Source organism: Streptopelia decaocto (genome assembly GCF_964273445.1).
Source record: "Streptopelia decaocto genome assembly, chromosome: 1".
In the NCBI taxonomy this organism is placed as follows: domain Eukaryota; kingdom Metazoa; phylum Chordata; class Aves; order Columbiformes; family Columbidae; genus Streptopelia; species Streptopelia decaocto.
The window spans coordinates 1487300-1510131 of record NC_138663.1 but is presented as its reverse complement, the minus strand read 5'-3'; the positions used below and the strand labels follow the sequence as shown (position 1 = coordinate 1510131).

Sequence of the window (22832 nt, the reverse complement as noted above, 5' to 3'; positions counted from 1 at the left end):
AGAGCAGATGCAAATGAGGGGGTTTGGTTAACGAGGGGAGCAGGAACAGCCAATTCCCGCGCTGCTCACAGCAGGAACCTCTGTCCCGCAGGAATTCCCCCTGTTCCTTCCGTTCATTGCCAGAAAAGGAATTAAAAATGATTTTACTGAGAATCTGGGGAAAAGAAACAAACAAACCGACCAACCCTGATTTTAGTACTAAGCAAATGCACTTTTTCAACGTATACAGACAACTTTAAAGCCAAAATTAATCACCATGAGGGTTGCAAACCTACTTGGAGCATACACTACATGAATCTATTTTGCTCAGAGCCTCATGAAGAAAATGGCCTTGGAGTAAGGACCAAGCACAATGAGTTTGAGGCCAAAACTCTGTCCGAGTAGGCTCAAAAGTCCACCTAGCGCCTACTTTGCCAGCCGTGGCGACCCACAGAAACGGCTCAAAATGGCCATTTCTCAGGTGTTAAATTCTTCTGTTCTGCTCTGAACGTTTAGCAGCCACGACAGAGAAATGGAACCTGGCTCCTGCCTGAGCTACACAAGAAAAGCGCTTCATACAGGCACCAAAACTGATGATCCTTTCTGTCCATCAGTCTTGTCCCCACATCACAGAGCCCGACCTAAGGAAACGTTGGGCCCTGAGGGTGGTGAGAGCCTGGCCCAGGTGCCCAGAGAGGTGGTGGATGAACCATCCCTGGAGACATCCCAGGCCAGGCTGGACGGGGTCTGAGCACCCTGAGCTGGTGCAGATGTCCCTGCTCATGGCAGGGGCACTGGGGGAGCTTTGAAGGTCCCTCCAACCCAATTTATTAGAGAAACACTCACCAGCACCTCGAAGAGCAGGGACAGTAACTTGCTGTTGGCCATGAAGGTGCTGTCCAGGACCCCCAGGTTGAACCAGCTCCCCAAGCACCGGAAGATTTTGATGAGCATCTTCTCATCGTTGCCTGCTTTCTCCACACACGTCATCTGCAACGGGACAGGGGAGAACTGCTGGAGAGCCCAACACAACCGCACAGGCAAAATAATAACTCACTTCAGGAAAGCTGCTTATTTGTCAGAATGCAGGAGGCTCCACAGAGGGATCTGGATCGATGGGCTGAGGCCAATTGTCTGAGGGTCACCAAGGCCAAGTGCCGGGTCCTGCACTTGGGTCACAACAACCCCATGGACGCTGCAGGCTGGGGAAGAGCGGCTGGAAAAGGAGCTGGGGGTGTTGGTGCCAGCGGCTGAACATGAGCCAGCGTGTGCCCAGGTGGCCAAGAGGCCACCAGCATCCTGGCTGGTGCCAGCACTGGTGTGGCCAGCAGGCCCAGGGCAGTGACCGTCCCTGTGCTGGGACCTGGGGAGGCCAAACCGCCAATCCTGGGGCAGTTCTGGGCCCCTCACGCCAAGAAAGGCCTTGAGGTGCTGGAGCGAGTGGAGAGAAGGGAACGGAGCTGGTGAGGGGCTGGAGCACAATGTGATGGAGCGGCTGAGGGAGCTGGGGGGTTCAGCTGGAGAACAGGAGCTGAGGGGAGACCTTCTGATCTCTGAACTGCCTGAAAGGAGCTTGGAGCCAGGGGGGTCGGGCTCTGCTCCCCAGGAACAAGCGCCAGGAGCAGAGGAAACGGCCTCAAGTTGCGCCAGGGGAGGTTGAGGTTGGATGTGGGAACAATTTCTTCCCCAAAGGGCTGTGGGGCATTGGAACAGGCTGCCCAGGGCAGGGCTGGAGTCACCATCCATGTCCGTCAGTCCAGCCCTCCAGGAGGTTCTCAGGACACGGGGCAGGGACAGGGGTGGGGGAACAGTTGGACTCAATGATCTTGAGGGTCTCTTCCAACCAAAACGATCCTGTGATTCTGTGTCCCGACGCTGCCCTTGTAATCAGGAACACGACAGTTCTGCAAACACCCTCTCAAGACCCCGTGGGCTCCGATCACCCTCATTCAGGAAAGCAGAACGCTCCCAACTCCCCCCGGTGAGGGAAGGAGCCCTGGGCTCGGTGCGATGTGGAGACAGAGCCAAACCCCCTCAGTCACCTTCAGCTGCTGTTACAGAAGCAGTAAAAGCAGTTTGAGTGTTTCCATCCATCCCCAGCCCGTCAGTTTCCTGCAGGATCCCGTCTCAGACATGGACACACAGAGTTCCATCCATGACGAATCCTTACACTCCCCATAATCTCCATTTTATATTCCTCCCCACAAAAGCGCTGAGACGATGGGTCCTGAGGGCCAGAGCTGCCCCAGCGCCCACCCGAGGACACGGCAGTGACGCAGATGTGGGTCTGGAAGAGACCGACAGCGCTTTGCTGCCCCACAGCACCCAGCGCACCCCTCACCCGAACCCAGCGCCAGGGGACCCGCCAGGCTGACGGAGACGAGAACAAGCGGTCGGGATTCCTGTACACGGGGGTTTCCAGAGCTCCTGGCTTGAAGCTTCAATCCTGAAAATATTGTACTTCACAGTCCCCGTGCAATTTTTTTAAAGTGAGTTTAGCATTCGAATCCTACGCAGCAAACAGGACTTTGCTCTGGCAAAGCCAGACCTGGCACAAACACCAAACAGCCACCACAAGTATGTGCCACGCTCAGACGGCCACCCAGATGCTCTCTGTGGCTTTGGGACACCGAATGCAGCGTGGAAAGACAACAGGGACCTTCTGCAAAGGTGTTGGAAGTTTAAATTGAGGGTGTCTTACCTCTAACCCTGCCCTTTTCTGCAAATGACACCAAGGAAAGCTGCTGGGGGTGAGTTTGTGTGGGGTCCCAGGGACGGGGATGCGCAGAGATGTGGGATGGGGCCGCAGATAACGAGGGGATCAATGAAACGGCACATTAAATGAATCTGGAGGGGGATGAAGCGATTCATCCCCCTTTTCCCCGGATCTCAAGAGCGAGCTCGGACCCTCCAGCTGCTTGGTGGAGTGACAGACCTGATAATACGTTAACTTTAGATAAGCAGCGTGAAATGGGAGAATTTTACGGGAAGAGAAGCGACGGCACGTGGTCCACACAAAGTCAGGGATCCGATGGCTGCTCATGGACTGAGCTCAACCACCACCGAGCAGCAGGAGAATCTCCCTGGCGAGGACGGAGCCAGCGAGGAGCATTTGTCTTCAGCCCCTGAAGCCATTCGCCTCCACGCTTACCCTCTGCTCCCCAAATTTGCCCTGGACTTGATCTTAAAGGTCTTTTCCAACCAAAATGAGAACAGGAGGCTGAGGGCATTGGAACAGGCTGCCCAGGGCAGTGCTGGAGTCACCATCCCTGGGGGGTTGGACAGACAGACATGAGGTTCTCAGGACATGGTTTAGTGACACTGTTTGGTTAATGGTTGGACTCCATGATCTCAAAGGTCTTTTCCAACTAAAGCGATTCTATGTTTCTATAATTCCACATTTTGGGGCCCACAACAGCCTCATTCTTGGAGAGCCTGACTTGCTCCCTGGATGAGGAAACTTGTGACGAACAACAGCCTCTTCACATGGCCAATCCTAAACGTGCCGTGCGGTTAAGTCCATCACCTCAGCTCACCAAACAGCGCTCAAAAATTAGGGACATACTTAAGGCTGAAAGGGGCATGAAAAGAGAGAGAGATCAGAGTCTTTAAGTCCCTGAACGCCCTTTTTCTAACATGTAGAGAGAGACAGACCCGTGTGTGGCTCTAGAGAGGATCCAGTGATCTACATGCACCCCCCACAACGGACTGAAGTAATTTCTTGCGTAACCATCAAATAACCCAAAACTCCCCGAGCCTGTGCAGGAATCCAGCCCTGAGCAACCGCTGAACCCAGCAGAATAAAGAGCTTTTCCTGAATTTAACGGACACTGAGTCAAAAGCCGAGCCCCATGCTCTGTCCCACCGGCTAAACCAGCACGATCCTCGCGGGGACAATGCAGTTGAGAGGATGAGAAGGTTCTTAATTCCCCATAACGAGCTCTGTTTTCAACAGGAGCCTCACTGGGATTTTGATCATCAAGATTTGTCGCAGGTTTTTAATCGCACCCAACCTGGAATAACCGGGATTAGCGATGCGCAGGGTAGGAGAAGCTTCACAACCGCCTTTAGCCGCCGAGCGGGGCTCGGTCACACAGTATCACAGTATCACAGTATGTTTGGGATTGGAAGGGACCTCAAAAGCTCATCCAGTCCAATCCCCCCATGGAGCAGGAACGCCCAGGTGAGGTCGCACAGGAACATGTCCAGGCGGGTTTGAATGTCTGCAGAGAAGGAGACTCCACAACCTCCCTGGGCAGCCTGTTCCAGGCTCTGTCACCCTCACTGAGAAGAAGTTTTTTCTCAAATTTAAGTGGAGCCTTTTGTGTTCCAGCTTGATCCCATTACCCCTTGTCCTATCATTGTTTGTCACCGAGAAGAGCCTGGCTCTATCCTCGTGGCACTCACCATTGTATATTTATAAGCATTAATAAGGTCACCCCTCAGTCTCCTCTTGTCCAGCTCCAGAGCCCCAGCTCCCTCAGCCTTTCCTCACACGGGAGATGCTCCACTCCCTCCAGCATCTTGGTGGCTGCGCTGGACTCTCTCCAGCAGTTCCCTGTCCTGCTGGAACTGAGGGGCCACAACTGGACACAATATTCCAGGTGTGGTCTCCCCAGGGCAGAGTAGAGGGGCAGGAGAACCTCTCTGACCCACTGACCACCCCCTTCTAACCCACCCCAGGTCCCATTGGCTTCCTGGCCACAAGGGCCAGTGCTGGCTCATGGTCACCCTGCTGTCCCCAGGACCCCCAGGTCCCTTTCCCCTACACTGCTCTCTAATATGTAATTTCCCAACCTATACTGGAACCTGGGGTTGTTCCTGCCCAGATGCAGGACTCTACCCTTTCCCTTGTTCTATTTCATCAGGTTATTCCCCGCCCAGCTCTCCAGCCTGTCCAGGTCTCTGATGGCAGCACAGCTTCCAGTGTCACCACTCCTCCCAGCTTGGTGTCATCAGCAGACTTGCTGATAGTCACTCTATTCCCTCGTCTACATCGTTAATCGTAAATCGTCGCCGCATGAGTGTCTCCTTACCAGCAGGGAGACGACGGTGCTGGAGTAATAGGCCAGATCCTCGATGATCTCGGTGCGGCGGTTGGCGCCGATGCGCAGGGAGCGGCTGTGAACCTCCTCGGGCAGCACGGTGAGGATCTCCAGCAGGAAGGGCAGGGACGTCACGTCGTTGCTGTACCTGGAAAACGCGAAGGTGAGAGCTGAGCGCACGCAAAACCACTAAACACTGGGAAACAGCGAGAGGCGGAGCGGCTTTTCGGAGAGATTGGGCATGAGGGTGATGGCGAACACGCTCCAGCGCCTGCCGCGAGGGCCGAGCAGCGAGAGCCTCTGCCGGCGGTTTAGCTCAAGGGTTTTGAACGGAAAACGGGCAAAGCTTTGGCAGCTCAGCAGCACAACCGGCCGCTGGCCGCGGCTGGAGCGGGAGGGGATGGGGGATCATCACGGACAAAGGAGGGATGAGGGAATCGCTGAGCGCGGAGTCGTGGCCGTGGAAGCGCGCGCGGCGCCGTCGCACGGAGCCACAGGCCGGCCCACCTCCCTGCCGCCACCTAAGCACTTTATTAATTAAGGAAACCTATCGTGGGGCTGTTTGGTGCTGCGTGACTTTTGGGGTGACACGGGTCCCACCCACCCAGGGTTTCACAGAATCCCAGAATGTCAGGGATTGGAAAAGACCTTGAAAGCTCATCCAGTGCAATCCCCCCATGGAGCAGGAACACCCAGATGAGGTTACACAGGAAGGTGTCCAGGCGGGTTGGAATGTCTGCAGAGAAGGAGACTCCACAACCCCCTGGGCAGCCTGGGCCAGGCTCTGCCACCCTCACCCCCAACAAGTTGCTTCTCATATTTAAGTGGAACCTCCTGTGTTCCAGTTTGCACCCATTGCCCCTTGTCCTGTCACTGGTTGTCACCAGAAGAGCCTGGCTCCATCCTCCTGACACTGCCCCTTTCCATATTGATCCCCAGGAATGAGTCCCCCCTCAGTGTCCTCTTGTCCAGCTCCAGAGCCCCAGCTCCCTCAGCCTTTCCTCACACGGGAGATGCTCCACTCCCTGCAGCATCTTGGTGGCTGCGCTGGACTCTGCAGCAGTTCCCTGTCCTGCTGGAGCTGAGGGGGCAGTTCACGAAACCTAAGAAACTTGACACCCAGTTTGAAAGCTTTTGCCCACCCGCTTTCCCTGTTGAATGTTACTTCCAGCTCTAAAAGTTAAAGCAATAAATAAAAAAGGGATGGGACAGACCTGGAAAACTCCAAGAAGAAAGTGGAAGGAAAAGACCAGGTAGTTCATTATGTCAGTAAATATTTACAAGGAAAGCCATGAGAAATAAAATTTAACGGATTGATCTGTTAAGAATGTGACATTCTTCTGCTAAAAATGTCTCAATTCAAGCTACACACATCATGTGCAATAAGGAATAACAGTGTGAGCCTGAGCATGGTGACAGGAATCGTGGGTTGTATTTAGAGGAAGCTACATGAATCGGTTTGATAACATCTTCCAGAGTTTAATTTATTTGGTGCAGTAACTGATGCTGTAGGAAAAGTTAACAGTGCTGTAACATGGAGATTGCCAAATAAAGGACAAGAACTGAGGAGTTGAAGGATATAGACAATACTTACTTTTCAACCAGTGTTTGTACGCAGCCTTTCCAAGAAGCCATTTGCAGGGCAAGGTCTGCTATTGCTAAAGCGAGCTGAGGGGGACAAAAAGACAAAAAATAACCAGGGCTAAGCGTGGCGACGGATGAAATCGGCCCCAAAGGAGAGGAGACGGGGCTGGGACCATCAGACCCGACATTAATTCACAATATCCCCGTTTTATCTGCGCGATCCCCATGGAGCGCCCACCGCCCCAATGGGGTGATGTTCTCTTCAATTTTGGGGTAAAACCGGCCCCCCGAGCTCTCCAAACAGCAAACAAGAGGGTAAAGTAATTGATTGAACTAAAGGAACCACATAATGAAGGAGGGGAAACAATTCCGTGCTCAGAGACACGCGTCGATCTTCTCTATTCTCTGAGCTGGAGGGGCAAATAAGGGAGAAAAAGGGGTTTTGGTTCATAAAAAAGTGAGAAGCAACAAAAGCGGAGCTGGGCGGCATCGCCGTGACCTGCAGCATCTCCTCTCCCTCCCCTAAGCCCATGATTAACGTTAGGAACGGCTCTAGTGACGCTGTGAGACAAGCCTGGCTACCAGGCTGCTCTTAACGGCAAGTTAAGACTAGATAGTCTGGGCTTTAGCAGCCTCAGCCTTGGATGAGCCACTTTGAGCTCCCCCTGCTAAATAAGTGAGCTGTATGGTGATGGTTTTACTACTCAGGAGTCAGTGGATCAGCCCAATTCAAGCTCAATATCAGTCATTTCACTTCAGTACATGCACATCAATGTAACACATTATTTAGAGATATAAGGTAGTACAATTTTCTAACATACTCTTTGATTCGTGTCACTTAGCAGATGAGATTTGCCAAAATTTTAAGCTCGTATTTGCCAAAAGCAACTGCAGGTTGCACTAAACGCCTGCAGGATAAAGCCCAGCTTGCATTTTGCTGGGAAAACTGGAACTGAGTGGGCAAACAAGGATCTAAGGTGGACAGAGACATGGCGGACATTGCAAAGCCAGGCCTATTTTGCACTTCGCTGAGCTATAGCTTTATTCAGCAGGACTGTAGATAAGGGGAGCAGCAAACAGCCATTGGAGCTTAAAGAACATGTTTAAAATAAGTCCCAAGGCCTCACGTTTGTTCTGAAACGGTTTGTTTTGTTTTCAGGGAATACTGTTTAATTTCATTGTCTTGATTTTTTTGCTGGTCTGTAAAGATATAGTATATAAAGTATATATATATATAGTATATAAAGACATATAAAGTATATAAAGATATATATATAAAGTTAGTAGTTTTCTATGCTGGGGTGGACCTCTGCGCAGCTTGAGCCAGCCCTGCTGCTATTCTACTCCATCAAATGTTTTATTTTCTGAGAATCTTGTCTCCTGAAATCCTGCTCTGCAGATGCTCACGAGGCCTCGGCTGAAAGTTTGCCACGGGAGTTCTAAAATACAGACTGTGGAGCAAACGGTTATTGGGGAAAGAGGAATCCTGAATGTTTGCAGCGTGACGGATACGGCATCGCCTGAGAGCTTGTGTCAGAACTACAGACACAGACTGCACAGGATCACAGAATCCCAGGATGTCAGGGGTTGGAAGGGACCTGGAAAGCTCATCCAGTGCAATCCCCCCATGGAGCAGGAACACCCAGATGAGGTTACACAGGAAGGTGTCCAGGGGGTTGGAATGTCTGCAGAGAAGGAGACTCCACAACCCCCTGGGCAGCCTGGGCCAGGCTCTGACACCCTCACCCCAACAAGTTGCTTCTCAAATTTATGTGGAACCTCCTGTGTTCCAGTTTGCACCCATTGCCCCTTGTCCTGTCCCTGGTTGTCACCAGAAGAGCCTGGCTCCATCCTCCTGACACTGCCCCTTTCCATATTGATCCCCAGGAATGAGTCCCCCCTCAGTCTCCTCTTGTCCAGCTCCAGAGCCCCAGCTCCCTCAGCCTTTCCTCACACGGGAGATGCTCCACTCCCTCCAGCATCTTGGTGGCTGCGCTGGACTCTCTCCAGCAGTTCCCTGTCCTGCTGGAACTGAGGGGCCACAGCTGGACACAAGATTCCAGGTGTGGTCTCCCCAGGGCAGAGCAGAGGGGCAGGAGAACCTCTCTGACCTACTGACCACCCCCTTCTAACCCACCCCAGGTCCCATTGGCTTCCTGGCCACAAGGGCCCAGTGCTGGCTCATGGTCACCCTGCTGTCCCCAGGACCCCCAGGTCCCTTTCCCCTACACTGCTCTCTAATAGCTCATTCCCCAACTCACACTGGAACCTGGGGTTGTTCTGCCCAGATTCAAGACTCTACACTTGCCCTTGTTCTATTTCATTAAACTTTTCCCCACCCAACTCTCCAGCCTGTCCAGGTCTCTGGATGGCGGCACAGCCGGGGAAAGAAAACACCTGAGAGTTTGCTTTATGAACTGATACAGGCACCTGGAGAGAAGATCCGCAGCGTTCGCGTTGGCGTATTTCCCCCATGCAGCACATATAGAGCGAACCCACCACCCAACTCTTAAGTCGTGCTTCTCTTTACGAAATCCAACCATGGCTGTGACAGCGCCCACCTGGGTGACGATGACGGGGGACAAATCCTTCAAGTTCTGGATGTGGGAGAGCAGCGAGTCCCGCAGGGAGGCGTGCGAGTCGGTGGGGAGCTCGTAGAAAGATGTCTGGATCTTCATCTTCATGGTCTGCGCCGCGAAGTAACAGGATTCCACATCCTGGCGGATCTGCAGCAGCTGGTCCGAGATCTCCCAGGCGTGCACCTGCGGGAAAAGGCGGCGGGTTCAGCGACACGGGGAAAACCGCGTTCCCTGGGGAAACAGAGTGGAATTCACACCGGGAGAGCCCACCAGAGCAAACCGTGAGTGTCCTTGAGGCGAAGAGCAACAAAAGTGGGTTTGGGGATAACTGCTGTGCGGGAATAAAACCAGAGAGAGGGACAAATCACTGGATAAATATAAAACAATAATGATACGTAATGGAAAGATTGAAGTCGGCGGGTCCATCTGTGAGAGTCGGTCCGAAGATGGAGCAGTATTTGCCTGACCATCGCCATCAAGAACTTAGAGAACTGAAGCCCTGACCGAAAGAACAGATGGACAAGGACTTGGAGAGAGGCCCGAGGAGCAGCATTGTGTTTGCACTGTTTCTCCGATACGGGGGGGCTCCTGCTCACAATGGCTGCTGCGTGGACTTTGCCTGCTTCTCCAGCCAAACCAGCCCCCCCTCCTGAAAGCTGTTGTTCTGAGGGTCTCTGACCCAGGGACAAGAGCTGCCGTCCAGATGTGTTCTCACCTGCAGCCTCAGTCACACGTGTCCCTCACCTGCTCCCCCAAACAACGGCCAATGACAAGGAGCGTGTCCAGAAGCTCGCCAAGGGGCCTGAGCTCACCCAATGGACCAGAGAAAGACCCTGAATGCTGGACACATAAGCGCTGGCAAAAGAAAGCGTGGATCCTTCGAGCCTGCGCAGTTAAGCCTGGGTTGCAAAATCAAGGCAGACTGGGCTGAAACAATGGGAGCGAGGGGGGTGAAGAAGCACACAAGGTGACTCCAGAATGGACACCGGTGAAGATCTTCCCACCAGAGGATCCTGAACCACGACGGAGGAGCGGCCGGACTGCACGGGACCGGAGACCAGAGGGAGCTTCTGGAACCGGATGGTGAGAAACGCAACCTCACTGCTCATCTTTTCCTTTACTTTTCCCCGTTTCTTTCCCCTTTCTCTTCTTACTCTGTCTCTATAATGTGCCGCTTTACGGGCAAATCAATAAAGTAACACTGCTTGATTGAGTTATAACCCCTTGGCATTTTGGTCGCCTTAATTTTGCGCTTGGAGATCAAGGTAAAAGAACCATCACGAGTCCATCGCCGAACGGACTGTGACACCATCTGAGAGAAACACTGGGACAGATTGGGGAGCAACGCGTGGATTTGGGGACTGTTACGGAACGAGATCTTCCAAGGACTCATCAATAAAATGCTCCTTGTTCCCTGGAACATCTACAACATATTTTACTTTGGGTAAGAACGTTTGATTTTTCTTCAAAATTCAACCCAAGGTTCGTTCAGCTAAAATGCTTGAAATCTGAATTTGTATGTAATTAAGCTCGAACTAATCAACTCGCCTCCTGCGTGTGAAGGAACAGGCCGACCACGTCCAACACCACCTAATTGTGTTTTCTATCACTGTCACCGCTATGAAAATCACCCCAAAATATCTCTCTGATAGAAAATCAAGTCACAGCACTGGAGGGTGGCGGATATTGCTCATTCCTTTTCATTTGGGGGAGATGAAAGGTGGTTCCGACCAATGCCAAGATTGTAATAAATAAATAGTCTTTCTTAAGAAACTAAATAACTAGAATTGTATGTGACTCGTATTAAAACCTTATTAACAGACGTATTTTCCAGGGTCTTTAGAATTGAACAATTAGGGACGGAATGAGGAGAAAATGAAAGCCAAAGAGCCCCGGCTCTGCTATACCACAATAATCCATCTGGAAGCCGCTGATTCCGCAAAAATGGTAAAATTATTAATGGGTTTGTGATTTCTAATGACTGAATGACTAAAAGAAGGTATTTGCTTGGTCAAAATTTTTGCCGGAGAGTTCTAGAAGCTGTTAAAGAGCTGCAGTGTTGGCTCTGCACCCTCAGCTCCACAGGTCATTATATGGGTTGGGTATCAAATACCCGACCTGCACCTTGAAGAACAACCGAGTATTTCCGCAAATTAACATTATTTGGGGAATTTTTTGGGGTGTACAACCAACTCATCTGAGCAAAATGAAGCAGTTTTGGCTTTCCAACCCGAACTATTCTTCGTTTTTGTTGCGTAATGTCTCCTCCATCCTCCGTGTAGGGTAACAGTGCTGTCCCATAATATTATAAATAACTCAAATATGAGGCTCCCGTTACTTGATGAAGGATTTTCACCCCAAAACGTGGCTGTTTTCCAGGTATCTCGCAGGGAAGTTCTGAAGCTCCCGGGGTGGAAGGAGCCGAGTGGTGTTGTGATATTAGAAATAAACCACGCGCTGTCCTTCCCACCTCTACATAAGACGTTTACATCTCGGTTTCCTCCAGTCCCCCAGCATTTATCTACCCAGAATCTTGCTCCGGGTATCAAATCTGCTTCTACCATCTCACACCAGGGTTCAAATTGTACTTTTGATTTAAAATCAAGCAATAAATGACGCGCATAAGGCAAGAAGGCAGCTCAGGGTATGGAGATTCACCACCCAAAGGGTTTTGTCTCGATGTCCCCGGGTTCTGGAGGGGGGTAAAAACCAAAACGCGCCGCTAAAGAGCCGAATATTTGCTTGACATTTAATCCCGGGATGAAATACGAGTCGGGTGTTTATGCGGCTGTAACAAGAAGAGGCGAAGCTGTAAACAAGGGGAGCCCAGGGACCTTCGCACCAGGAAAACCCCTCCCTGCAAAGAACAACCAAACAAACCAGTATTTCTTTCAATTTTAACGAAGGGGATGATGAGGAATCCGTTTAGAGGCGACTCGTAGTGTTATAAACCTAGAAAATTATAATTGAAAACACGTGCAAAAAAATCAAATGTGTTTTTTGCCATTTTACTGTTGGTTTTGTGCAGTTCCGTCACTTTCCGCCGTGTCGGTGGCATCTGCCAAAAACAAGTTTTATATAAATCAAAACCTTTTCCAAGGGAGTGGAATGAAAAACGCAGGTGGGCAGAATGAGGAGCCCGTGGCCAAACCATCCGCACCCACATCAGCCCCCAGCCCCATCCTCACAAAGCTCTGCAAGGACCAACGATGGTGCCACCTGAGCCTTGACGCAAGAACCTCCATGTGAAGAACCTCAGCCCTAGACTTGGGTGGAAATAGAGCTGGAAAGATGAGCTGGTCCTGGAGACAGGAGCTGGGTGGTTGGAGACCTCAAACAGGAAGCTGAGGACCTCAAACAGGAGGCTGGGGACCCCAAATGCAAGGTTGGAGACCTCAAACAGGAGGCTGGTGACCTCAAACGGGATGCTGGAGACCCCAAATGCAAGGCTGGGGCCTAAAACAGGAGGCTGGTGACCTCAAACGGGATGCTGGAGACCCCAAATGCAAGGTTGGGGCCTCAAACAGGAGGCTGGTGACCTCAAACGGGATGCTGGAGACCCCAAATGCAAGGTTGGGGACCTCAAACGGGATGCTGGAGACCCCAAATGCAAGGTTGGGGACCTCAAACAGGAGGCTAAGGACCTCAAACGGGAGGCTGGAGACCCCAAATGCAAGGTTGGGGACCTCAAACGGGATGCTGGAGACCCCAAATGCAAGGTTGGGGACCTCAAACAGGAGGCTGGGGACCTCAAATGGGATGCTGGAGACTCCAAATGCAAGGTTGGGGACCTCAAACAGGAGGCTGAGGACCTCAAACGGGATGCTGGAGACCCCAAATGCAAGGCTGGTGACCTCAAACGGGATGCTGGAGACCCCAAATGCAAGGTTGGGGACCTCAAACGGGATGGTGGAGACCCCAAATGCAAGGTTGGGGACCTCAAACAGGAGGCTAAGGACCTCAAACGGGATGCTGGAGACCCCAAATGCAAGGTTGGGGACCTCAAACAGGAGGCTGAGGACCTCAAACGGGATGCTGGAGACCCCAAATGCAAGGTTGGGGACCTCAAACAGGAGGCTGAGGACCTCAAACGGGATGCTGGAAACCCCAAATGCAAGGTTGGGGACCTCAAACGGGATGCTGGAGACCCCAAATGCAAGTTTGGGGACCTCAAACAGGAGGCTGGGGACCTCAAATGGGATGCTGGAGACCCCAAATGCAAGGTTGGGGACCTCAAACAGGAGGCTGGGGACCACAAGTGGCTCTCAAAGCTGGGCAACGTCACCTCTTCTGCTCAGATGATGATGCGATACCCAAGAGGCAGAAGAACTTTAGGTAGGAGGACACATGTACCAGCCCTGGCGCAGAACCACCTCCCCATCTCCGGTTGTGGGCCCGTTCCACAAACTATGGTGTGTCCACACCAGAAACCACCAAGAGAAACAGGAACAACCCCAGGTTCCAGTATAAATTGGGGAACGACCTGTTGGAGAGCGGTGGAGGGGAAAGGGACCTGTCGTTGAGAAAACAGATGGTAACCTGTGTGCTCCTCGCAGTTCCACCACGAGGCCAGGACTGGAGACGGAACCCAGCAAAGATCCCTGAAATACCTCACCTGTTCAGCACCCGTCTAAGAGACCGACACCAAAATGCCTCAAAGGTGAATTATGAGTTGTAGGAGCTGTGAGAATCAAGAGCTTCCAGCTCAAAATTAAAACACACGGTGGGGCTTCTGGTAAGACCTTGTTGCAGTTGCAGCGTTTTCTTCTAAACTTCCCCTAACATGTTTAACTTGCATTTTCTTTCCCCAAATGATGATCTCACAGCCATTCCTTGAAAGGATTCGAGTGCTCCCGCAGGAAATCTTCACCTCGGGTGATTTACAAGGAAGACTTTGATAAAACAGCAAAAAACTCGGCATCCCGGATAACGGAGGTTGGGAGCAGAAGACCTGGAGCCCGCTGCTCAAACCCTCTGCGCGAAGCAGAAGCAGTTTAAGTCAAGCTTGTTGAGGGCAGCTGTCAATGTCTCCAGGGATGGAGACCTTCTCAACGCGGGTCTTTGTCCCAGGGTTGGTCCATCCTAACGCAGCCCAGGGACAATTCGGTCTCCTAAACCCCAAACCACAACGTTGCTTTCCGGCCGGCCGTCCCAGTCTGACCCGCTCCAGGGGTTTTCACATCCTGGGGAAAGGACTTTGAGTTGGCCTTTGCTGAACTGGTGGAGGACCCTGTTCCTCCACCCACCGAGGTCCCTCCGGTGCATCAACCGCTCCTCCAACTTGGTGTCATCCATGAACCTGCTGAGGGTGCATCCCTCCTATCATCCAGATAACGAACGAAGACGTTCAGCAGCAGCCACACCAGTATCAACTCCTGAGGAACGTCACTCGTAACTGGCCACCAGCTGGACTTCAGGCCGATGACCGCTACAGTTTGATTGGGAGGGTTTCCCAACCATCAGGTCCACCTCTCTCCACTTGGGTTACCGCAACGCCGCAGGACACGGCGCTGGAAGACGTGTTCAACATCAAGGAACATCCTCTGCTTTCTACACCCACCACACCGGCCACCTTCTCATAGACTGGTCAGGAAACTTGTCTTCTCCACCGACACTCCAGAAGACACACCGTTCTCTCTCCACAGCCTTTTCTGCCTGCTCCTTCTGGCCAGATAGGAGCCAATTTATTGACACTGAAAGTTTAATGCTTCAAAACCCAGGACTTGAATCAGAAGAGGACTTGGGGCAAACACCACTGACTCCAGACGTCCCTCCACAGCCTCCACTCGGGTTTGTGCTCAGTACAACCAGCCAACAATAAAACCCACCAGATCAAGACCAGTAACCCCGTCCTTGGGTACTTGGTTACGGGGGGAACCAGCAACGAGAGTTCTTGTGAAACTGGGGATTTTGCTGCTCATCTGAAACGTCAATTTTGGGTCAGGCTAAAGCCTTGCTGACCAGGATGGCTCAAGCAATGGCCACATTGTCACAGCCAAGGGACCGGATCTAAGCTCGACACCTGCTCTGAGCAGCGGGGTGGACCGGAGAACCTCAGAGGTGCTCATTCCCCATGATTCTGTGATGTTATTTCAGGAAGGGATGGGGGGAAATTAGGTATTTAGACGAGTGACGAGCCTGATGAGGTTCTGAGGGACACGGTCACGTAGACGAGGTTCTTGGGGACGTGGTTTCCAGGTGGCCTTGGCGTGTTGGGTTAACGGTTGGACTCGATCTTGAAGGTCTTTTCCAACCAAAACAATTCAACGATTCCATGATGCTCTTGATCCACGTGCAGGCAACGTGGGGATTTTATACTGACTTTCCATCACCTTAAAATTAAAAAGCTTTAAACGGTGTTTATAAACAAGAGGGAACCCTTATCTAGTTTGTTTTAATTTAATCAGGGGTTAACACTTGTACACAATAACATCAACAAATTAATTTTACGGACAGATTGAAGGAAATCTGTGTCAGTCACTTAAATGGACCTTTCTGGCCGCGAGCCGCACAGAATTTCCGCCTCCTAGAAAGCGCTCGATGAATGAACATTAAACCACAAACCAACCTGCACTTAATCCACAACGAGAAAAGAAAACAACACACCAACTGGCAGCTGCTCTTGTGCGCCGCACGTTCCGTGAACACCCCGCGCTGATGACACGTTAACCAAGAAACACTTAAGAAATCGGGATCGGAAAGCTGAGGATGATTAAAGCAAGTTTAATCCCTACGATTCTTCTGGATTAAATAAAACCGAACGAGTCTGGAATCGCCTTCGCGCAACTCCAAACAAAAAGTGTTGGTTTGCTGGTTGAATGATCCTCAAATTCTGTGGTTTGGGGAAACTTTTAGCTAAATGTGACCTTTTCAGGGCTGCACAAGACACGGGTAAGCTCACAATTCCTCTTCGGGACGCCCCGTTACAGCACGCCTCATTCCCTCCAAATAATTAGCAATTAAAGGGAAGAACGAGGCTGGAGATGGACAAATCCGGGCCGATCGCCACTAGTGACCTTACCGACACTAATTAACAATTAAGCTTTAACTTCTCGTCCCCACGATGGCTCAAGCGTGTGACGATCGTCCTGGCAAACGGCGAGACCTCCAGACAACACCACAACTCAAAGCAACGCCAAAAATCAACAGTGACCACCCAATCCCCACAGCGGCAAACGGAAATAACCAACCAAGACCCCACCGCTCGATACCAACGTCACCAACCGGGCGCCTCACCAAGGCCGATAATAACTGAGGAATATTCAATGACGGGCGTAATTTGCACGGAGATGGTTTGGAAACAGAAGCGGGTCCAAAGGAAGGAGCTGCGGGTTGTTAAACCCAAGCGGCTCAATGCAGCTCGAGGCACGAGGAGCTTTTATTCACAAAACAGGGACGATAAGCGAGCGCTTGGCCCAGCGCTGGACACAAAACCCCCCACGTGAAGCCCATGGCCGGGCTGAAGCTTCATAAAGCCGATGTCTCGCACGCCGCAGCTCAGGAACACGTTGGGAAAGAGGGAGAAAAGGGGTGAAAGCAGCAGGAAGATGGTGAAGGAGTTTTGACTTTCAATTGTTCCCCTAAAACCCAGAGGCCAATGCGGATGTCGCACCAGCGAGGCTCCTGGCCCAGCCCTCACCTCTGCGAGGACACGGAGCTCTAAAAACGGACAAAAACCTCCGTATTATACATTTAGAACCTCTAGATACATTATATTAGAGTACTCGCATCTTCGAGAGCGCCTAACGAGTTGTACGAAGAGGAAAGGGTTTAATTTCAGGAGTTGCCTTCGCACCCGAGAGCGAGCGGGCGGCTCGGGCTGCAGTTTGTCTTTGTCTCACATGTACAGAGCGACAATTAAAGGGAAGCAATTAAAGGGACACAGCTAATTAAACACTTCCGTTTAGCCTCTCTCCACAACAAAAACAGCAGAAGGACCTTGAATTCCCAACCAGGCACTCGCTGCAGCGAACGTCCCGCGGCCGTCGAGGGGCAAATGTGTCTGAATCTTCTTACCATCCTATGCAACGTGTGCTGGAAGTTTCCTGCTTTAGAATCCTGATTTTAAACTCAGCGCTAATCCGGGACGGGACGGAGCTGACGTTGCTGGTGAAGTGCAATCCCCCCATTCTGTCTCATAAAGAAGCCGCCGCCGCTTCCATTCTCGGCTTGATGACAAGATTCTGTTTGGCGAGAGCTCGCCCAGCAGCTTCACACCCCCGATCCCACCCAAAACTCTGATCACGAGCTCCCGTTTAGGCGCAGGGATCAAACCACCTCGTACCTGCAGCGAGAAGGTGCGAAGAAGCTGCATAATATCATCAGTAAAACTTCCAGGGGGTTTTAACGCAGTCGGGACAAACTTGTACCATACGGTGGCTTTGGGGTCCCGCACGGGGTGACGAGCTCAGCGTAATTATCTTCTCTTAATGAGAAATGGGGGGCTGAGCAGCCCTGAGTCCAATTTATCACCTGTTCTGATGTTAATGCTATAAAATTGCTCACATTCCTCTGGCTTGTGCCTGAAAGTTGGAATAAACTCAGTGAATGGTAAATTAAACAAGGTAAAGATGCTGAGGGAAACCAGGCTGCGCCCCAGAGCGCCCAAAGGTGCGGAAAGTCATTTGAATTGATCCTTAGATCTGGCAGATAAACCTCTGAAAGGCCAAATAGGCACAAACAAAGAGCGAGAAGCAGAAATGTGTTAACCTGGGCTTGAGCCGGCTCATCGCTGGGTTTAAAACACCCGAGAAGGGACAGGAAAGAGATTCCTCTCCCAAAACCAATGGGATCCCTTCGTGCGACGGCAAAGGGAGCAGCGCGGAGACATCACAGAGGAACACGGAGGCTAAAATCACGCACGGGAACCTGCCATTTCTATTAGAAACAACCCAGACAACACAGGTAACAGCCCAGAGAAAGCCCAATGGAGCGAAACAAACCCTAATGGAGTGAAATAAACCCCAACGGAGCGAAACAAACCCTAATGGAGTGAATAAACCCCAACGGAGCGAAACAAACCCCAAGGCTTTCCACAAGAGGAGGGACCCCATTCTTATGGGTGATCAGGGTATTAAAAATAAGTCCCAAATACGTCACGTTCCCCTTTTGACGGGGCTGTTTGTACCAAGCGCAGCCCACAGGGCTCTAACACAGACAAACCCCCTCCGGCCGCCCGTCCCGGCACCGGGTAGGGGTGAAATCCGAAATTGTGGTTGTTTCTGGAATAGGAATCGTCTCTGAAATCACAACCTCCCTTTTTTAACACAAATGAGATATTTCAATGGGCGCAACCACGGCCAGCGGCGCTCGGACCCACCGAAGAACCAGCCGTGGGGCCGGAATTCTCACAGAACCCAAATTCTCCTTCACTTTGCTGCGGATAAACCCACCGCTGCAAACTTCTGTTGTACCTGGGGATGTCACTGCGTGGCGCGCTCAATTTAAAGAAATTAAAATGAAAATATATAAGGTTGTGGATGAGAAATGGTCTAAAGATTTAGCAGATGGTGGAAAGTTGGTGGAGCTCCACCAAACCCGCTCGGGAGGGAACTCGCTGCTGCGCTCCGGGGAATTTGGGCTTTGAGATAAAGAGATGATGAGGAGGACCTCACCTCGCTCCTCCAGGAGTCACGGGACGCCAGGTAAAACTCATCAGGTTTCTCCTGGGAAGGCACCAAAGATTTTGGGGGAAGAGCAGAGGAGGAAAATGACGCCCCACGGTGCTGCAAAGGGCAGCGATGGAGCAGCACGGGGAGAAACGAGGGGCTTTGCAGAGGAGAAAAACCACAACATCACAGAATCACAGACTGGTTGGGGTTGAAGGGACCTCTGGAGATGCTCCCGCAGGGTCCCAGAGCAGATCACACAGGATCCCAGGGCTGGAATGGCTCAGAGGAGACTCCACACCCGCTCTGGGCAGCCTGGGCCAGGCTCTGGCACCTCCCAGCAAACGAGTGTCTGCTCGTGTTCACACGGAGCCTCCTGTGCTTCAGTGTGTGCCCGGTGCCCCTCACCCTGGCCTTGGGCACCACTGAACAGAGTCAAAACCAAAGTCGCCCCCTGAGGGAACAAACCTGCTTCCCCCGAGGGCAGAAAACACACATTCAATCAAAAATGTAGTGACAAGGCTCAAGTTTGGGGAGAAACAGCTTGTTGTGCATCACTTACAGACCCCAAGGGGGCTTGTGCTCCCTCACCATTTCCCCATCCCTTCAAAGTCGGGTTGAGCCCCAAATTTTTCCCCCCCACACCCCCCCGAGCTGTTCCCCACAGCAAACACGTCAGCGCTGCGGTTCAAACAAACGAGAGGTGGCGGGAACAAACAGCGGCCGGGGCTGGGGCTCCCGGGGATGGCGGGACTCGAACCCGGGACCCCACGCGGGACTCCAACCCGGGACCCCACGCGGGACTCCAACCCGGGACCCCCACGCGGGACTCCAACCCGGGACCCCCACGCGGGACTCCAACCCGGGACCCCCACGCGGGACTCCAACCCGGGACCCCCACGCGGGACTCCAACCCGGGACCCCCACGCGGGACTCCAACCCGGGACCCCCACGCGGGACTCCAACCCGGCACCCCCGCGCGGGACTCCAACCCGGGATCCCCCCGCGGGACTCCAACCCGGGACCCCCCCGCGGGACTCCAACCCGGGACCCCCACGCGGGACTCCAACCCGGGACCCCCACGCGGGACTCCAACCCGGGACCCCCACGCGGGACTCCAACCCGGGACCCGCTGGAGCCCCCGGGATGGAGCCCGAGGCGGGTCCGGGTTCCCCGCGCGGTACCGGGCCCTGAGGAGGCCCCACCCGCCCCCCGTGGGGCGGCAGGAGGGAGCGGCCCCCGCCCCGTCCCCTCAGCCCCCCGGTCCCCTCAGCCCCGTCCCCTCAGCCCGCTCCCGCCAGGCCTCACCGACCGCTGCAGCTCCCCCAGCCAGCAGCTGGCCCGCTCCTTGCCGCTGGGGTCCGGGTCGTGGTAAAGCGCCTGCACGGCCTGGTAAACCACCTGCAGGCTGGGCTTGGCCGCCCCGCCGCCCTCCATGGCCGCCGCCTCAGCGCCCGCCGCCGCCCGCCGCCATCTCCCTCCTCCGGCAGCGGCACCGGGGCGGTGCGGCCGCGAAGGGCGTCCCCGCCGGAAACACGCGCCGGCTGCGCTTCCGGGACGCTTCACTTCCGGGACGCTGCGCTTCCGCTTCACTTCCGCCAGGGTCTCGTTGCTCCCCAGTTACTTCAGTCCCAGACTGGGGGTTCCCATCGCCTCCAGTCACCCCAGTCCCAGTTTAGGGACCCCAGTCACCCCAGTCTCACACTGGGGGGTCCCATCGCCTCCAGTCACCCCAGTCCCAGTTTAGGAGCCCCAGTCACCCCAGTCTCACACTGGGGGGGTTCCCATCGCCTCCAGTCACCCCAGTCCCAGTTTAGGGACCCCAGTTACCCCAGTCTCACACTGGGGGGGTCCCATTGCCCCAGTTATCCCAGTCCCAGTCTGAGGTCCCTCAGTTACCCCAATCCCAGTTTGGGGGGGTCCCATCGCCTCCCAATTACCCCAGTCTCAGTTTGGGCCCCCCAGTTATCCCAGTCCCAGACCTGGGGGGGGTCGTATCACCTCCAGTTACCCCAGTTCCACGCTGGGGGGGTCCCATCCACCCCCCAATTACCCCAGTCCCAGTTTGGGGCCCCTCAGTTACCCCAGTCCCACTCTGGGGGGTCCCATCGCCCCTCACTTACCTCAGTCTGAGGGGTTCCCACCGTCCCCCAGATACCCCAGTCCCAAACTGGGGGGGTCCCAATGCCCCCCAGATACCCCAGTCCCAAACTGGGGGGGGTCCCATCCACCCCCAGTCCCAGTCTGGGGGTTCCATCGCCCCCCAGATACCCCAGTCCCAAACTGGGGGGGTCCCAATGCCCCCCAGATACCCCAGTCCCAGACTGGGGGTGTGTCATCCACCCCCAGTCCCAGTCTGGGGGTTCCATCGCCCCCCAGTTACCCCAGTCCCAGTCTGGGGGTTCCATCCACCCCTCAGTTATCCCAGTCTGGGGGGGTCCCATCCACCCCCCAGCCCCAAACGCTGACCTGGGGCCGATCCAAACCCAAATTTGGCACAAATTCACACAAATTCGGTCCAAATCTCAACTCTGGCAGCAGAGCGGGGACCCCCCTCCTTAAAACCAAGTGATCCGGCACAAAATGATCCCGAAAATGACAAGCAAGACCCAAAACTGAGCCGGTTTTTGGGGTGTCCTTGAGGAACACGGTGCAGGACAGGCCGGGCTGACCTGCACCCCTCATCCAGCTTCGGGATCCAGGGGATACATATATAATTTAAATATATAAATTATGGATATATTAAAATCCCAGCCCACAAGTCGTTTGTTGGGCACGTGGGCGGCAAATCCTGGGGTTCAAACCTCGTGGTGTCTCCGGATGAACCACCAATGGAGGTTCTACCCTCTTTCTGTCCCCAAAATTCATGCAGGACAAGGTCACGTTGGCCCTGAAGCCACAACGGCCATAATTTCTCTTAATTAGGATGGAGAACGATGGGTGTCACTCATCAGTCTCATTCCCCGTGTCACAGCCTTGTTCGAACACCCAACAAACCCCACCAGAACTGGGGTGGTTGTACATCGACATCTAGACGGCGTCTTAACGGGAGGAGGTTCCTCCAGGAGGGTCTGAAGGTGTCACCTCCATCCCTACGGGTCAATGACGTGGACTCCACCCAACGGTTGGATTTTCGGGTGTAAACTCACAGCAGACACCCAAGTTGAGATCACCCATCAACGAGAAGGAGCTTCAACAAGTCGTGGGATGTTCAGGACTTGGAGGAGCTCGTGGGGATCCTGTGAGGCCACGTCCCAGGTTCGTTATGATTAACTGACCCCTGTACAACCACCCCCAGAAGCTCAGCTCATGGTGGTTACTCATGATGAGGCACCTCGTTTCTTGATACATGAAGTTTTACACCATCAGGCCATGGCCCAATGATCCATGGAGACGCCTTCGGCCTACGTGGGCGACTCGCAGGAGGAAGATGCCAACGAGGATTGTGGTAACGAGCTCCCGGTGAGCTTTGGGTCAGCCTTGAGGTGGGAACGTTCCCCATTGTGGGGGTGACCATGGGGTAAACCTCTACCGACTCCTTCCCTGTTGGGTACTGGACCCATCGCTGGAGACGCACCTTTCAAATATGGAGTTTGGAAGATGGGGAGGGTCCTCTCCTGCTCCCCAGTGCACTCCAGAAGATGCCGGTGGTCACGGCACACCGTGACTGGTCAAAGGGGACACCTGGGACATGAAGGCTCGGTCTGATGACACAGGTCTAGGGCCACAGATGGTGGATCCAGGTGGAATCACAGAATGTCAGGGATTGGAAGGGACCTCAAAAGATCATCCAGTCCAACCACCCAAGCAGATGTCCAAAAGACCTCAGAAGAGCGCTGATGTTGATCTTCTATGTGACACACATGTCCTCCCACTTCCAGTGGCATGATGGTGCCACATGCCCGTCTAAGACAACCTGAGCGGCAGAAGCCCAAAGAATTTGGTGGACCTTCCACATTCCTTGTGACCCCCAGCCCGATGGTTTTCCTGAAGGAACTTCTGAAAGCTCAACCAGGGCTTGGCGCTTGGACGCGTGA

At 53.4% G+C, this 22832-nt stretch overlaps 1 protein-coding gene across 1 annotated transcript in view; it reads right to left on the bottom strand.

Annotated features, from left to right (window-relative positions):
- TNPO3 (transportin 3) overlaps nucleotides 1-20326 on the bottom strand; it is a gene marked incomplete at its 3' end in the record, with an annotated part of 39005 nt that extends 18679 nt beyond the window's left edge. Inside the window, exons 1-5 of the mRNA XM_082071892.1 lie at nucleotides 20104-20326; nucleotides 9170-9370; nucleotides 6619-6692; nucleotides 5016-5172; nucleotides 826-969 (exon numbers count right to left, since the gene is read on the bottom strand). Coding sequence (XP_081928018.1) covers nucleotides 826-969; nucleotides 5016-5172; nucleotides 6619-6692; nucleotides 9170-9370; nucleotides 20104-20232 — 705 coding nt within the window. The 5' untranslated portion in view covers nucleotides 20233-20326. The remainder of the gene's footprint in view (nucleotides 1-825; nucleotides 970-5015; nucleotides 5173-6618; nucleotides 6693-9169; nucleotides 9371-20103) is intronic.
- Nucleotides 20327-22832: the final 2506 nt, after the last annotated feature.